We start from the raw sequence: 17,600 nt of genomic DNA on the forward strand, positions 1-17,600 counted from the left end.
AATGAAAACCGGAAAACTAATTGATCCAAACTCAACTCTGAAGACCCAACATACTTTTCCACTTGTCACTCAACAGAATTTTTGAATAATTTCAGACCACTGTCTGCAAATGCTTCAAAGATATGATAAAATGTTGTCACTTTTGACCTGGCATCTTTTTGATGCGGGGCCATATAATGACACGGACGTCATCAACGTGTTTCATGGCATAAAAAAAAAAAAATGCTGACATACCGGCAGGTACAAAGTTTGGCTGCTGGCAATTGACCTCTTTCATCAAATGTGTGGCCTGTGCGACCAACACAAACACAGACGCAGACACACTGACACACCTGGAAATGTCACATCAGCTCAATGAACGTGCTCTTTCTTTTAAGTTATAGAATTTAATCCATGATGCTCCATTTTGAAATAATGGGTCAAGGATGTGGTATTTATGTTATTGTAATAATCATACTTTTTTTTTTAACTCGTTCTAACATTTTTATTCAATGGCTTTTGACTCAGCATTTGTTTCACCTTTTATAGCTATTTTTAGTAATAATAATCGATTACTCATTTCAGCCATCTTGGTTATTGTATGACTAATTTTTACTCCATGTATTTAGTAGTGCTTGCGCTGTATAAATATAAATAAAATTGAGTTGAGAATATTCTGTATCATCTTGTCAGAGTTCCACACTGTGGAAGTGACAAGAAAAGAAGCAGAAGTTGAAATATTTGATATTTTAGATTTAAAAAGGATGGCTGGATTTAAAAAGAGCAATCGAGACAGTGAAGAGCTCAAAGGTTGTTTGTGTGTGGGAGGTTACCAAGTGATCAACTGCAACCAAAATCTGTCAGCTACACAAGACAAAGAAATTTTAAAAAGTGTGTACATTGAACATGAATGGATGGATGAGTGTGCATGTGTCCATTTATTAAAAAAATGAAAATCAATCATTAATTGGCACGTGCCTGATGGTGGTGGTGATGTCACTACAACATGGCCTCTAATCAAAGGCAAATCTTGACACCCACGTCGTGGCAAACCAACAACAGAGACCGACGCAAGAAATTCGTCATAATTTTTTTATCCCACACTCAATTGTGAGCATCCCACGGGAAATAAATAACGAAATAAATGAAAGAAGTTGACCACAACTGCATATCTGATCAAACAGAATATATAGACACTTTAATAAAATCTAGAATACATAGTTAATTATACAACAGGCTTATGTACAGTAGAGTAAAGTAACAGTGAATTCTAATTAAGATGGGATAATGCTCAAGCGGATGCTCACGTTGCACACAAATGTGGAAATGTACATTTAACACATATGAGAGTGAAAGCACGAGTGCGGAATGCACAATGTAGTGAACTACTGAGCCTCACGCTATTACAGTGCCTTAGGCCTATACAGCAAATAGAAGCTGTTATTTACATTAAAAAAAAATCTTTCAGATATAGCGATAATTAATGTTTCCGACATCTGGTTTATACATTCAAAGATCCCCCGCACTGGAAGGGTTTACATTCAAGGATATAAAGGCAGAAGTAGGTTTCATGATTTAAAAAAAAAAATACATAAAAATAAAGCCCACAAATAAAGATGTACACGATGTAATATATATATATATATATATATATATATATATATATATATATATATATATATATATATATATATATATATATATATATATATATATATATATATATATATATATAAAATCACCCATCGTGGGAGTGGGCGTGTCAAAGCAAACAAAAAAGGTGGGGAGTGGGGGGTTCACAACTTCTCACTAAATATGTAACACGACAAGCACAAAAAGGTACACGTAGTGCTCGAGCTGAGAAACACTCACCGGACACTTCATTAGGTACACCTGCACAGTCTGACAGCTCAAGTACAAGAAGTGGTTCAATCATACTAAATAAAAAAAAAAAAAAACATTCATTTTATGGGTACGTGTAGGTGCTTCAGCGATTCTATTTTGCATTGCTGGTTCTATACAGCACGGCTGGGCTTCATTATGGCTTCGATATAGCATCCATGATTGTAAATGATAAAGCACCAGATAAAATCACTAAGAATTGTGTAGGTGGGAAGAAAATGTTGCTCCCCGAAGCCATACAACCACATTTGGGTAGTACGTAAAAGCTTTTTTTTTTCTTTAAGTGAGTAGTAATGAGATGCATTTTTCAATTTTTATGTGAGAGAGTTGAACTCAACAAAAAAATGAAATAGCAGGATTTGCACAAAATGTGAAGGGGCCACATCTGGCCCACGGACCTTGAATTTCACAACGGTGGTCTGAATGATTGTGACCATTTTTCATATCTATTTTATATATAAGTGAAAGCTCACCAACTAACTTATTAAATATCATTTTGCAGGTGTACCTAGTGAAATGTCCACTGATAGGCAGACATACTAGTTAGGAGTCCACACCACTGTGACATGTGTACCACCCGTTGACGAAACCTTTCTGAAAATGTGGGGCTGATGGGAAAGTCCTGCAGGAAGGGCTCTGGTGCTGGAAAGCGTGGGCGGCCTGGTACTGGGCGGACTGGGTTCTGGGGCCACCGAGACTGCTGGTAGTGCTGGTACTATAGGAGCCTCTCTGGAGCAACAAGGCGTCCAGCAGGGGCTGCGACCTGTTGTCGAATCCGAGGGGGAGACGTGACCTCGAGTCGTCCGGACTCCCGGGGGACAAGGAGGTCACGTCGTGGATGGGGCTGAGCAACGGGGACTCGGACTCGCCGGGATGCGAGTCAGTGGAAGCGGCCGATGCAGAAGCGGCGGCGGTGGTGGTGCCGCTTTGGGCCTCCTTACTGCAGTGCAGCTTCATGTGCTTGCGCAGAGAGCTCGGGTGCGTGTAGCACTTGTCGCAGCCCCTCACTTTACACATGTACGGCTTGTCGCTGGAGTGAACGTGCGAGTGCTTCTTGCGGTCACTGCTGTTGGCGAACCTTCGATTGCAGCCGTCGAATTCGCATTTGAAAGGCTTTTCACCTAGTGCACATGGAGAGAAAGGGGAGTGGGGGGTGAGGTTAGGCCGGGGGGGGCGAGGTAGGTAATCATGATTGGACTTCCTTCCTCGTCTTAATAGGGCAGAAATATTTTGAGCTTTTAGCTGTTGTTGTTCACTGAATGTCTAAGATATCTACACTCAAACGTGATCATCTTTGCAAGGACAGCTATGTTGGAAACGTGCAGGTGTTCCTAACAATTTGGCCGATTTGTGCAGCTTATCCTCATGTTACCTTTCACTTACTCACTGTATTTTCCTTTTTTCTATTTTATATTTCAGTCTTGTCACATCCAAGCATCCCCCATAAGATGCTCGCAACAAGTGATGGAGTGACTTTCACTTAAATGTAGGTCAAGTTGCATTGGTGCGTTTGCCTCGCAGTTGCCAGGGAGAATTATTGCAATGTGTTTTTTTTTTTTTATTATTATTATTTTTGTTCTTCCTTCCTTCCTTCCTTGTAGCCATTACACTGCACACATGGGCCAGATAATCATAAATACACATTTGGCTTCATAGACGCTTGTAAGTGAATGACTTTTATTGTAATCATAAAAAAATGAGACAGTGAATGCAGTTTCCGGATATAAGCATCACAGCATGGGGCAAGTCGTTAATTCCTGCTTTCATTAGGCTCACCATTTACACTGGAAGTACGATGGCATATTTGTTTTACCAACTTGCTTCTTTCATTATCATTATTATTATTATTATTATTATTTTATGATGATTATCATTATGATTATATTATGATTGTTATTATTATATTATGATTGGTGTTATTATTATTATGATTGTTATTATTCTTATGATTATTATGGTTAATATGATTATGATTATTATTAATATTATTATTATTATTGGTGGTGTTTTTGTTGTGTTGCCTATATTCCCTGCAGTGTGTGATTTCACGCCCACGTTGACTTAACTTTTATTAAAAACAAACATTTAAAAAAAATGACACGTTATTGAAAATTAGGGGAGTAAAAATTAGTTGAAAACAAGAAAAATATAATCGACAATCGCGTGTAAACATATTAATTAATATGAATTCCTTTTCTATACAGGCCTCTGTTTTGTCTGGTTGCCCACACTGCCAAGATGTCTCCCACACTGATGTGCACGGGAGGGTGGGGATGGTCCCTGGGAGGCAAACGCATCACGCGCGTAACGGCCACGTCACGAGCTCTCCGGTGTCCCGGGATTTATTTAATAATTTTACTTGAATGAAGTGGGAGCGGCCCCCGTGCAGTGCAGCCTACATATACAGCGGTGGCTTCCCCACTGCTTCACTCATTCTTGTATCGCGCCTATAAGGTGTGCGAGAATTATAATAGCCGACATATTCCATTTTAATAATAATAATAATAATAATAATAATAATAATAATAATAATAATAATAATAATAATAATAATGATGATGATAATGATAATAATAGTCATCATCATCATAATAACAAGAATCAATAATAAACATTTGGGTCACCACGCTGTCCACGCTATAAACATTTATGCTGCACAAGGGGCCATAAAAAGTGCAGCTATAAATGCTTTTGCCATCTACTGACTTTACAGCTTCATAAAAGAATAAACGAGCGGTTTGCAACCTATGGAGAGTCATACACCAAAGTTTGTTTTCAAAATTCCACATTGTGTGAATGTGTTCCAACGAACCTGTGTGCGTCCTCTTGTGGATTTTGAGGTTTTCCGATCTGGCGAAGACTTTCTCGCAGCCGTGAAAGGGACACGGGAAGGGCTTCTCCCCTGTGTGGACTCTGACGTGGTTGACCAGCTTGTATTTGGCTTTGAAGGGCTTCCTATCTCGGGCGCACCTCTCCCACCAGCACACGTACTCGGCCTGCTCTGCTCCGCCGACGTGCTCCGCGGTCACATGGCTGACCAGCTCGTACATAGTCCCGAAGGCTCTGGAGCACGGCGCCGCCTTGCCACCGGGCCCGTCGGACGCGCTCCACTTGCACACCAGCTCGCTCTTGACTTTAGCGCACCTGCGGAGCGTGTCCCCTCCTCCAGCTCGGTGCACGAAGGGCTTGTAAAGTCCCAGGAGCTGAGTGACAAGCTGCTGACCGCCCCCCTTGGGACTTACGGCGCCCCCGTACGGGTGGCTCCTGGTGAGGAGGTCCCCAGGTAGACCCACCATCATCTGACCGGGCTCACCGCCGGAGGCCTGCTCCTGGTAGCTGGCGAAGAACGCGCCTGTTCTGGCGTCCCTGCAGCCAGCGAAGTCGCGGTAGCGCGCCTGCATGCCGCCATGCTGGTTCCCCCGGGACGATGCCAGCTGGTCGGTGCCCGGTGGCATGCCGCCTCCGATGACAAAGCCCCTGGGGCCGCTGTGCTCTATGTAGCCCGGGTCAGCAAAGTGAGGGAGCGAGTGGTCAACGAATGCACTGGACCTCGTCTCGGGGTAGTCTCGCAAAGAGTGCGAGGGGCAGAGTTTTAAGGAAGTGCCAGTGGGGAGTCCCGTGCGCTCCCCTGCCAAAGGCAGCGCCACGCTGGGTTCCCCGCTCCTCTCCCCCGGGTTGAGAGGGCAGCCAGTGAACCGCGCCAGGCTTGTCATGTTTGGGTGTAGAGTTTGCATGCGGCGAATTTGGGAAATATTCTTTTGGGAAAAAAAAAAAACACACACACACAACGCGGGACAGAACGTTTCAAAATGTCTGCTTCCAGATTGCTATTTATCATCTGCATGTGAAATTGTTGGCCGTGAACTTCGCTGCAGCTGAAAGACGCATCAGAGTGCTCAAAGTTGCCGCGAGTCCCATCCCGCCTCACTTTTCTTTTGCCCTCTTGATTTGTGGCAATAACCGTGGTAGTAAAAGTGCCCCCGCAAACAGGCCACGGTGCAAAATATAAAAGCACAGCAGGCACAGCGGCTTTTTTAAATGGAAGCTTTGGGATTGGCTGGAATGCGCCGTGATTGACAGCCACTGGGGTCTGTTTTAAGGAGGGGGGGTGCACAACGCGGGCGCTCGCTGCACGACACCCTTTTCAAATCGAGCAGAGAAAATGCTTTGAAAAGTGCCAGCAATACTCCCAAATATTGCTCGGGGCGCTTTTCTTGGCCCACCAAGACAAACCGGCAGTGCACAAGAAAAAAACGTTCATCACCTGCAAAGTCCGATGATTAAATATGACTGCAGCAAAATACAAGACAATTGCCGAGCCACGTCCGAGTTTTTTTTTTTTTTTTTAATTCCTCTGGAAATATTAATACACCCAAATAAAGAAGAAGAAAAAAAGAAGGGGGCGGGGGAAAGTCACCGTTTGTCCAGAACGATTACTGTCCAATTCCGTTTGGAATTTCAGATTTTCAAAACATGGAAAGTTGTGTAAATATCAGCGAGTCGAATGGTTTCCACACTCACGTTTGTTTTTACAGACCTGCAAAACCTATGTCAAATATGCAAAATATTTCTCTTTAATGCAACATGTTTGAGCTCTTTGGTACGCAATTATTAAACTAATTAATAATCATGAAAGGTGCGACTGGGTTCAACAGCTACGTCATGTAAAAATGCAAATGAGCACACGTGACAAACTAAGTTTCTATTACAATGGCATAAGAATTATATTATATGCAGAGATTTTTTTTAGATATTGATTTGAACTATAAAAATGACTTCCTCCATTCCATAGCAGGTGGAGATGACATGTTTATGGTAAATGCTAATCCTTTATGTGACGTCACCTGCAGAGGTTCCTCAAAAGTGACAAAGCAAAAGTCACAAGCAGGCCACAAAATGTGACAGAAGTGATTGGAATGGACCACTAGTGTTAGTCAACCTTTGACCTCGTGTATTTCCTAAAATGAGTCGAGGTTGAAGGTCATTAAAGGGCAATAAAGCTAAAAATTTCAATCGAACTTTCATTGGGTTTAAATAGGCTGGACAGAACATAAATAACACTAAATAAGATAAACACTGTTCACCTTTTAGTCATGAATGCTGTGAAAAATAAATAGATAAAAATTAAATGTATTTCTTAGGATGTTTAATAGCATGAATAGCCTTATTGACAATACTACAACATACAATTCTGTGTTGTTGATTTAACAGCTAGAAAGGTGAATATTAAAACTACAGAAATATAATTCTATATACTTTACAGTTTCATTCTTTTTATTTCTTTAAAGACAAATTGTGTGATTTTCATTTTTTTGTGTTAGAACAATGCTAGTTTCTCCTTAATTGCGTGACGGGCCACATCTGTGTATATTGTGATTTGTACACTGTAAATATGATTCTCACCTATTGTATGTTTAACGGTGTCACATCCTAAGAGAGAGAAAAAATCAATTTTGGAGCACTAACACCAATTAGCAGATGACTAAGACACACGCACCAGTGTTTTCGTATTATGTCATGAAAACACACAGTTTCTTTTTGCAATATATAAATGTTGTCTAATACATGGGTGGGGTCATTTTTTATATATATAGAGTCCACTGAGGACCACTTTAAATTTCTGAAAAAGACAATCAATCATACAAATTGACAAAAGATTGAATTTTATTGGCAATCGTCGTCTAAATGGTTCCAGGCTTTTTAAACACCTCCTCAGGTTTTATTTTTGTTTAAAATTGCATGAGGGCCAGGTCAAATGTTCTCATGGGCCGTATGTGGCCCATGGGTTGCAGGTTCTCACCCCTTCTCTAATGGACCAAAGTATAATATGAATCCATTTTCTATACTAGAAATCATTTTTAGCCAATTTGTTTTCAACCTACACGTGCTTGTGTCTGACATGTTATCATTGTGCCTTCATGCATGTAAGTATTCCAGTGTGTGCGTGTGTGTGTGTGTGCGTGTGTGTCTATGTGTGTAATGTTAACTAACCCCTTGCAAAGAGATGCCTCAAGTAAGGAGCTAAACGTCTCATTCCACTCATTCTGTGATTCTTGAACTTTTTTTTTTCCAAGTACTAGCAAAAAAATATTTACTTTAGCTCTCCAAGCAATACAGTCATAAAAATACACTGAAGTAGCGTAGTCGGCCTACATGCTCATGAAAAACGAGACTGAGATTTTATTGCTAAAAAATATGTTTAACACTGCTGCAACCTTATGCACAGTTTTAACATGAACCCTGCACTTGAATATTGTTAGTCCAATACCTTAATTACCTACGTCGTTTTCTTTTGAAATTTTTAGGTGTTTGCTAGAAATTATGTTTTTGCTATATGTCTGTGTATAGATTCTCAGTTATCCAGCTCATGGTAATCCACAAAGTTTGAATCAGGACAACAGGGCTTTTCGGGTTGCAATTCACGATTATTATAATAATCGATGAATATGTAAATTATTAGTTCGGGGAATGGAATTAAATAGACATTTTTTTATTTCCTTCCCTTAATTGAAAAAACAGGAAATTATTTCAAATTTATTGAAAAATTGCTTAAACATAAAGTGATATTCTAGGTACTGGTCTAATTTGAAACATTTGTCAGAAAACTGTCAAAATGTTGATTATTATTTTCTAAATTAAGGTGTTTACAAATGTCTAGTTTTGAATCAACAGAAAAATAACGGATTTACCTTTATGGAGGACTGCAAAAGTCAGCCAATATTATTAATTCTGTGAATTTGGAGAATAGGTGAACAAGAGTTCCGCATGATTAATCAAATCCCCAAAACGTCATTGGTTAAGTCATTGCCCGTAAAATAAACGTTTGAAATCAAACACTTCTTAAAGCTCGACTGCAAATGTATCGAATATTAAAGTTAAATACAGCTGAACTGCACTTGGCGTGTAGTGGAAGCCCGCGTGCCACACTTTGCACATCCCTGCACTTCATTGAATGTAAACACCGTAAAGCAGGCAGTCAAGGAGACCCCATGGTGTGTATGACGACAGCTGTGCGCGCATGATAGCATGACTCTTGGACAAGTGTGCTAGCATGTATGCAGTGCACAGGCAGTGACAAAGCACATCATGATGCATGCATGGCATACTCCGGTAAAAAAAAAAAGAAGTCCTCATGACAAGCCAGTGCAAGTGTCATTGTCTCTGCACAGCAAACCTGACTCATCGGTCTGCCCTTACAAAAATTAGCTAAAGATGTAAACAGGCTTCATGTATTCTAAGTGACAACCCATGCTGTAAAAAATGGTGAATTTGGCCAAAGCACTACGAGCCTGGGGGGGAGGGGGGGGGGGGTAAGACAGGATGCAAATGTTGCATGTTAATTACTGTACGGGGAATTCAAGTGAGCCGAAATGGCATCATAATTTTGTTGGGATATTGTCTGAAATCCGGCATGCTTTGAAAGAACGTGTAAAAGACAACAATTCTGTTTTCAAAATATGGATGTGAACACAGGCTGGCAGTGAGATTAGGCAGCACTACAAGATAGCATGCATACATTCGACCCAACAGTGCAAGTAACAGAACATTGCATTCGTTCAGGACTATACTGTACATGGAGTGTCTGCATTGAGATGAATACAAACAGCATGATGCACAGTAACTCACTGAGCTCTTCATTATGGGAAGAGAGCCAATATCAATAAAAAAGACATTTATACTCACTGCTACTAGCACTGTCAGATAGGTAGAAATATTCAACTATTTGAATATGTATTATGAAGATACCTTACTGCATGCGTGCGCACACACACACACACACACACACACACACACACACACACACACACACATATACACATACATACATATATACACGTACATACATATATGCACATATGTATATATACATATATACATACATATATACATACATATATAATGTATCTATTTTTTAGTTATATTATATAGTACATATATTATAATTACAAGTCCTTTATGCATTTTCCACAATCAGCCAAGCAGTTTGGTCACGATATGACATAAGAAACATAAAGTTTGCTACCTCAGTTAATTATTTGTCAGGAAAAAAAGAAAAATAATTTCCATGTATCTACTTCCCTTAATGAATCCATTAAGGTCTACTGCAACCGCAATACAAAACGTGGCTTTACCATTGAATTCCAGTAGCATGCATGCATGGTTGGATGGGCCTGCCTGTCCTCTCACGTCAGGTGTGCTCTAAATTATTGCACCACTGCAATATTGTCATAGTTTATTATGGCGCGCATGCTCAATGGGAAGCAGATTATGTTATAACCAATGAGGCACCCCCACAAACGGCTCGTCTATGAGGTAATCCCAAACTAAGATAACAAAATAATCAAATTACACACAGTACATGCATGGTAAGAATGTTATATAATATTACACACGATATAATTAGTACACTTGATGCATGCTGAAATTATGGGAAAGTCTTTTATTATGGGAAAAGGAATTAAAATATTAAGGGGGAAAAATGGACAGGAAATCAATTAACTGAATAGAGTCAAAATGTCATTGAATCTACATATTGATATCGCTATATTAAGTTCCACCTTTGGTTTTTTGAGTTCTGAAAAACGTCACATTTTAACTTTCATTCTCAGAGGGAACATAATAATTTTAAAAAATCTTGAGTCGTCTGGCAGCAGTTTCTTTCCCTCAGTCACTCCTAAAAAACTACTTTTTTCCTCACAAGATTTCTTTACCCTGCAAGCACGAGCAAGCGTGGCCTCGTGAACGCGCACAGCCAACAAGGCTATAAAATGTGGAGAGACGAGGAGATTAATTTAAACAGTTTGTCCGTCACTCGTCAAGGGTTCAAAAAAGGTCGCCGTAAATCTCGCGCGGTGAACACAACATGTGTGCACGTGCACGCGTGTGAGCGTTCATGAGGAAGCAAATGTTGAGTACGTATGTTTAAGTCTGCGTACGCGCGTGCGTGTAAGTGTGTGCGTGTGCATGGCTCATGTCCTCTGTTTTGTGCTCCTTTGCATTTTGGGGCTAAAAAGCTGCAAAGTCCCAACTTGTAGCATAAAAACAACCCCGAACGATGTATGCTCACACACGCGCAAACTAATGTAGGAAAACAAGATCTCACATAATGCCCCGCCCTCAAGACTAAACAACCATACTGTACATCTATCATGCACGCTGCCTTCACTGACATGTAGAAAAGTCAGACAACTCACCTCTCCAGTATGTACTGTGTAAGAGGGGTGTAGGGAAAAGTTGTGGAGAGTGGAAGGATGGATGATGATGGGATGAGGGCACGACGAGAAATGAAGGTGCTGATTTGAAAGACTTTTTGGGGGGAGGTTTGTAAAGAGCGAGCTCCCTTAAAAAATAAAGAATGTGAGGAGTTCCTTCCTGGGACAGATTGTGGGTGTATGTGGGTGTGGGGGGTTGCGGATGGGGGGGGGGGGGCATGTGAAAGGCTCGCCGGTTAAAAAGCGCCGCTTGAAGCACTCAGTGCGTCTCTGAACTTGATCAGATTGTATGTGTCCCGCAGAGAGTCTGCTAGTATCCCTCTGAAACACGCTCAATGCTGCACCCCCTTTCTTGCTTTTTTGGGGGGGGGGCTAAGCCCCCCTAAATAAAATCGCAGGATATTACAATTGCTGCCATCCTCTCTGTCTGTCTTTTACCCCCCCATCTACACACACACACGCGCGCGTGCACGCACGCCTCCCTCCCTTCAGTCCCCCCCACCCTCAGTCTTTACACCCTATATGGAGATTCTCTGGAAAAAAAACACCAACCCCCACTCCCAAAACCTCTTAAAATGCCACAATCTGGATTCGTGCCAGAAACATCGCGTTTTATGATAGATAGATGACATCAAATTAGTAGAAATAAATAAATATATATATATATATATATATATATATATATATATATATATATATATATATATATATATATATATATATATATATATATATATATATATATACACACACACACACACATTACTTTTTATTCATATCACTATCCAACAATTGTTCTGTAAATGTTTAATATGTCTAAAAAAAAATCTTGTGAAAAAAAAAAAAAGAAAAAGTAAAATGAAAAAAAAAAAAGTCATTCATGTCTCGGTCGGTCTAAGTTGGGTCCGGGCTGCGCGTTCCTCGGGCTGCGCGTTCGGAGCTGCAAAGGCTCGTATTTACCTGCAAAATAACGCCGACGAGAGCCAATCAAAATGAGGCGGCAGAGACGAGCTGCCATCTTCAATAGGCAACGCTGCCAATCACTGGAAATCCGGCCAATTAGCAGCCTGGCTGTGGGTCACGTGTGAGGCGGGGAGTCAACCCGCGATTGGCTGTCGTAGCACTGCCTCCCGAGTTCATTTATGTTCTGAGAGTGAGTGATTGACTTTATCAGTCCAAGGACATCATCCGGCTGGAAAGGGGGGGAGTGTGATCCTGGTTCTCACGGAGCGCGCTCGACGGGAGTTTTGCACGTTCCTCCAAACTCTTGAGAAGGATTCGTCCCCGTTTTCGGAGTGCTCATTTTTGGGGGGTTCGTGATATTTAATAATTATTTTCGGTGCGGCAAATCTCGGCGCGGCGCTTGCAGCTTGCGCGCTCCGCTAAACTGGATTTTATATTTCTTTCCTCCTAATTTTTTTTTTTTTTTTTTTTTTGCCCCAGTCATAGCTCATGACTATGCTTCTCGATAGCGGTCCGCAATTCGCGTCGCTAGGAGTGGGCGGCTTCGGGGCACCAAGGCACCACGACATCAGCAACAGGGACGCGAGCCTTGGACTCAACCCGTTCAGCGAGTCCTCCCACTCGGCAGCGTTCAAAATCAGCCCCGTGGGCCACGACATCGCCTCCGGTCAGACATCAGCTTTCACCCCGCAAGCCGGTGGCTATGCGGCGGCGCTGGGACACGCGCACGGCGGCCAGGTGGGCTCGTACGGCGGGGGGGCGTTCAACTCCACGCGGGACTTTCTCTTTCGGAACCGCAGCGTGGGAGAGTCGGCCGCGCAGAGCGCGCAACACGGGCTGTTTGCAGCCTCGACCGGGAGCCTCCATGGGCCGCCGGGCATCGCGGACAACCCAGGACATCTGCTCTTCCCCGGACTCCACGAGCAAGGGGTGAGCCACTCGTCGCCGAGTGGACACGTTGTCAACAGCCAGATGCATCTGGGCTTGCGCGGGGACATCTTCGGACGAGCCGACCCTTACCGGCCGGTGGCCAGTCCGCGCGCGGACCCGTACGGCGCGGCAGCGCAGCTGCACAACTACAACCACCCCATCAACATGAACATGGGCATGAACGTGCCCAGCCACCACGGTCCGGGAGCATTCTTCCGCTACATGCGGCAGCCCATCAAGCAAGAACTGTCGTGCAAGTGGATAGACGAGCACCAGATGAACAGACCCAAAAAGACGTGCGACAGGACGTTCAGCACCATGCACGAAATGGTCACGCACGTTTCCATGGAGCACGTCGGCGGGCCCGAGCAGAGCAACCACATCTGCTTCTGGGAGGACTGCCCTCGGGAGGGAAAGTCTTTTAAGGCCAAGTACAAACTCGTCAACCACATCCGAGTGCACACGGGCGAGAAACCTTTCCCGTGCCCCTTCCCGGGCTGTGGGAAAATCTTCGCTCGCTCGGAGAACTTAAAAATCCACAAAAGAACGCACACGGGTAAGGCCTAATAAAGCACGCAAGGTGTGTGTTTGTGCTTCGTTGTGCTCATTGAGAGCGTGTGTTAAATGAAGTGTTAAGGTCCACTCGTCTGAGCGCACAGTTGGAGTGGAGTTGCAAACTGTTGCTCCAGTGTTTACTAAAGTGAGAGTAGACGCGATGAATAAATAAAAGCATGACAGAAGCAGCGCTTAGCCCAGTTGTGAAGCCAAAAATGTAGGGTACGCTGTTATATAATAATACTGCTCACACATTCTCCGTGGGCGCGCGTGACCGTGCTCGCGTGCGTGTGCGCTCGGGCGTGTGTGTGCGCGCGCGGCCGTCTACTGTGTATATATGACATGCGTGCGCCTTCCCCCGCCAGGTGAGAAGCCCTTCAAGTGCGAATTCGATGGCTGTGACCGACGCTTCGCCAACAGCAGCGACCGGAAGAAGCACATGCACGTGCATACGTCAGACAAGCCGTACATCTGCAAAGTGTGTGACAAGTCCTATACGCATCCCAGCTCTCTCAGGAAACACATGAAGGTAATTAACGTCTTCATTAGACACATCAGCGGGGGCAGACGCAGCACGCACGCACGCACGCACGCAAAGAAGCGCTTCTTAAATAGCCCACTCCCTTTTTTTATGTTTGGTTCAGTTTTTTGAATTCTTGGTTTCTTCCCTCTCCACGAAAGGTCCACGAGTCCCAAGGGTCCGAGTCGTCCCCGGCAGCAAGCTCCGGATACGAGTCATCCACACCCCCGGTTCTGGGCTCAGCCTCCAGCGAAGACCCGACAAAAACGCCCCCGTCAGCCGTGCAAAACACATCCGGACACAGCGAGGGGCTGGCGCCGAATTTTAACGAATGGTACGTTTGAGGGCGAGCAGAAGCAAGAGGCCGAACTTCGACAATGTGGATTTTAAAAACAACTAAGATGTTTCCTGATTGCACACACACACACACACACACACACACACACACACACACACATTCACACAGACACACGCGCAAGCACGCGCGCGCGCGCACGAACATAACGGGACATGCAGAAGCAAGCAAGCGGGCCACGTCCGAGCTCAGGATTACTCAAGTTGGACTTTTTATTCCGCAGTTTGGAGGGATTCAAATGAAAATGAATGGAAAAGAGAATCCGCAGATTACATCATTGTGTTGTTTTTGTTTCTCTTTTTAGTTGAAAAAAAACATTTCAGGATTTAAAAATGATTTATTTTTCATTTTATGTATTTTCTGAAAATTTTATTTAAAAATAAAAAGAATAAAAAAAGGGAGGATTACTTCACTCTGTTTTATATTATAAAAAGGGTGGCAGACAGCAACTGTTATGTCGCCCCTTCAATTGATTGTTGGAACTTCAGTCTTAAGAAAACGTGCCAAAGTCTTTTTTGTCATGAACTTGAACACAGTTTAAAAGATTACAAAACGAAAAAAAAAAATCCTAAATAAATATTATACTCGTGAATGTATTTCCTTGTTTGATGGGGTCAAATCTGTTGTCATCGTCCGTTTTTTCGGGTGGAGAAAAAAAAATGTGGTATTAGGTTACGATTGTTGCCGTTAAATATAATAACGTTGCCTTTTGTTAATATGCCGTTGTAAATACATATCCATGATGCCATATTTATCGATTTGTAATTTAATTATGGGTATAAGTTCTGGGGGGGAAATGATATTTATGGAAATGTTTTTTTTTTCTAACAACTGTACAGTTTGGGCTCAGCTTCACAATTACGACAAAAAAGCTCCAACATGGCGATTGTATCCTTTTGTCTTTTCCTTTCTGATATTTTGATTTTTTTTTTTAACCAGTAGGCCTACATGTGTCTTATTTGCATCGAATAATAAATAGTCTATATGGATGGATAAAATGGATTTGTCTATATATGATGCAAAATATTTCCCATATTTTCTTTACGAGACCATTGACATGTACATGTGTGACCTTGCAGGAGGGAGTTAAGCTGAGAAGCTATAAAACGCTTGTGTGGTAATCTTTATTTGGGGTGGGCTTGGAATTCAAACTTTGCTTTTGTATATTTTACTTTTATAGAATCAGACATAGATGTCAAATCTGTAGCATTCAAACAAACAAAAAAAACAGCCTATTGCACACTTTGTATTATAGACAAGTGTGTGCGGATTTCCAAATCAAGGTGACAGAATTTTAAAATTGGGTGTTGAGACACGCCAATAATGGCTTTTTTTTTTTTTTTAAGAATAGTTCCAGCAATGTCTTTGTGCAAGTATGTTTTTAAATGTGTGCATCGGCAACAATGGAACTGTCACAAGAAAGAAAAGAATAACAACATTAATAATAATAATAATAAAACGTTTTTGTCTGTCAGCCTGCATTGTTTTAAACGTAATTCTTCTGTGGAAACTAAAGCGTGTTCTCTGTTGTGGTGTTTGCATATAGAGCAGTTTGATGATGCCTGTTTTTTTTTTTTTTTTATGTGTGAGTAACTTGTCAAGATGGCATTTTTTGTGTTGGAAAAACAAATCTAGTGGATGGAATTGTAGATCTATGAGGGACTTTTATTTTTTTTGTTTGGGGGTTTCAAAAAGAGTTACAGCATTGCATTGTAACCTATTCTCAAGAATTAAATATTATGCAGACACAAAGTATATTGTGAGAACAATTTCAGACCACCAGCACTAACTTTGAAAATAAAATGTACAAAAAAAAATCGGTACCTCGTGACAGTGATATATGAAATACGTTTATTTAATTAAATAATTTAAGGAGTATATGTTTTATATGCTATTTTCTATACCTTAATTTAAAATAGAACTACTTTTTCTTATGCTTGCCCCTCATTCACATAGCAAATATTGTCTTTATAAACAAACAAAAACACACGTACACACAAAAGCGAGAATGTGATGTAACACTTTCTGGGAGATAGGGGTCAAATTCTGAAGATGAGGGAGAGGAAAAAAATGTTTTTGGTCATGAAATGTGTCACTGTGCCACACTGAGGCAAATGTTACAAGAGCAGGCCCACGTTAATGCCTTAGCCTGAATCAGCTACAGACCATCAGGCAAAATGCGCTCCCTTGTTTCTAAAGGCTACTGTGTATTGCTTTCTTTTAAGAAAACAAATGTGATTTTTTTTCTTTTTTTTGGACTGGAATAAAAGCAAAGCATTCTGCAAACGAGCCTTCCAAATGATTTTTTTTCCCGTTCATATATTATTAGCAGCATGTTTGTGTGCTTGCTGGGAGTCAGACTGCAAGGAGTCACTTGAACTTGACACCAAGGGAGGCGCCATCTTAGTGTCTTGGCTTGTGTGCGTGCAGTCATCCTGACGTGACTTGACAGACGGTTCATTTCACGTCAAAGTTGCGCACGCGTGAAAACTTTTTTTATTTTTTTACGAGAATTTGTTTTGACTTGGAAAATGAGACGTCAGGTTAGCAACTGCGCGGAAAGGCGGGCAAGTGAGGACACCGTGTGACAGTCAAATGAAGTGTGTGTTGCCAAAAGTCTCCCACCACACGCACCCAAACGGGTTTCCTCATTTACTCGCTGCAAAATAAGAAATAAATGATCACGTGGTGGTGGGTTTGAAATCAACAGAGCTTTTTTTTTTTTTACTTACAAAATGAGATGCATCCACACCAGCATTTGGAGACTGATTCACATTTTTCTCCCCACTTTTGCGCAAGCGCGATTATTCCTTTGATTTCTTTCCTCTCAGCCCCCTTTCTCCTCTCTTCTCCCCCTCCTCCCCCCCCCTCCTTCCATCCCTCCACGCTCGGCTCGTCTCGTCGCACATTTTAAGTTCCTCCTCTCAGACACAGTGACGTCAAAAAAGACAGACCCGACTTCCCGAGCGAGAGAGGGGGAGAAAAAAAGCCGCGAGAATGGATGGATGCGTTTACGCACGCGTCAATGTTGCGTTTGTTTACGCTTTTTACACGCTGCTTGTCATTCCGCGGGATTGGTGACTGCACTCTGACCTGCATTATCATCGCAGACAAATCCGAGCGTAAAGATGCCATTAATGCGTGTTAATTTGAGAGTAATTCCGCTAAGGAAAACAAACACTTG

At 42.2% G+C, this 17,600-nt stretch overlaps 2 protein-coding genes and 1 long non-coding RNA gene across 10 annotated transcripts in view; 1 reads left to right on the forward strand and 2 right to left on the reverse strand.

The window, feature by feature from the left end:
• Positions 1 to 17,600, reverse strand: part of LOC148403844 (uncharacterized) — a 149,232-nt gene that overhangs the window by 81,980 nt on the left and 49,652 nt on the right. The window lies entirely within an intron of this gene.
• On the reverse strand, positions 2,166 to 5,830 carry zic6 (zic family member 6). Its single transcript, XM_088375257.1, has 2 exons — positions 4,694 to 5,830; positions 2,166 to 3,002 (listed from the first exon to the last, which is right to left on the reverse strand). Exons 1-2 carry the CDS (start codon positions 5,613 to 5,615, stop codon positions 2,425 to 2,427), a joined length of 1,500 nt encoding a protein of 499 aa, XP_088231383.1. The 5' UTR covers positions 5,616 to 5,830; the 3' UTR covers positions 2,166 to 2,424.
• Positions 12,264 to 16,703, forward strand: zic3 (zic family member 3 heterotaxy 1 (odd-paired homolog, Drosophila)). Its single transcript, XM_088387569.1, has 4 exons — positions 12,264 to 12,405; positions 12,537 to 13,542; positions 13,907 to 14,070; positions 14,223 to 16,703. Exons 2-4 carry the CDS (start codon positions 12,546 to 12,548, stop codon positions 14,403 to 14,405), a joined length of 1,344 nt encoding a protein of 447 aa, XP_088243695.1. The 5' UTR covers positions 12,264 to 12,405; positions 12,537 to 12,545; the 3' UTR covers positions 14,406 to 16,703.

This window comes from Syngnathus floridae, chromosome 1 (genome assembly GCF_059516105.1).
Source record: "Syngnathus floridae isolate MCC-2025c chromosome 1, RoL_Sflo_1.0, whole genome shotgun sequence".
Lineage (NCBI taxonomy): Eukaryota > Metazoa > Chordata > Actinopteri > Syngnathiformes > Syngnathidae > Syngnathus > Syngnathus floridae.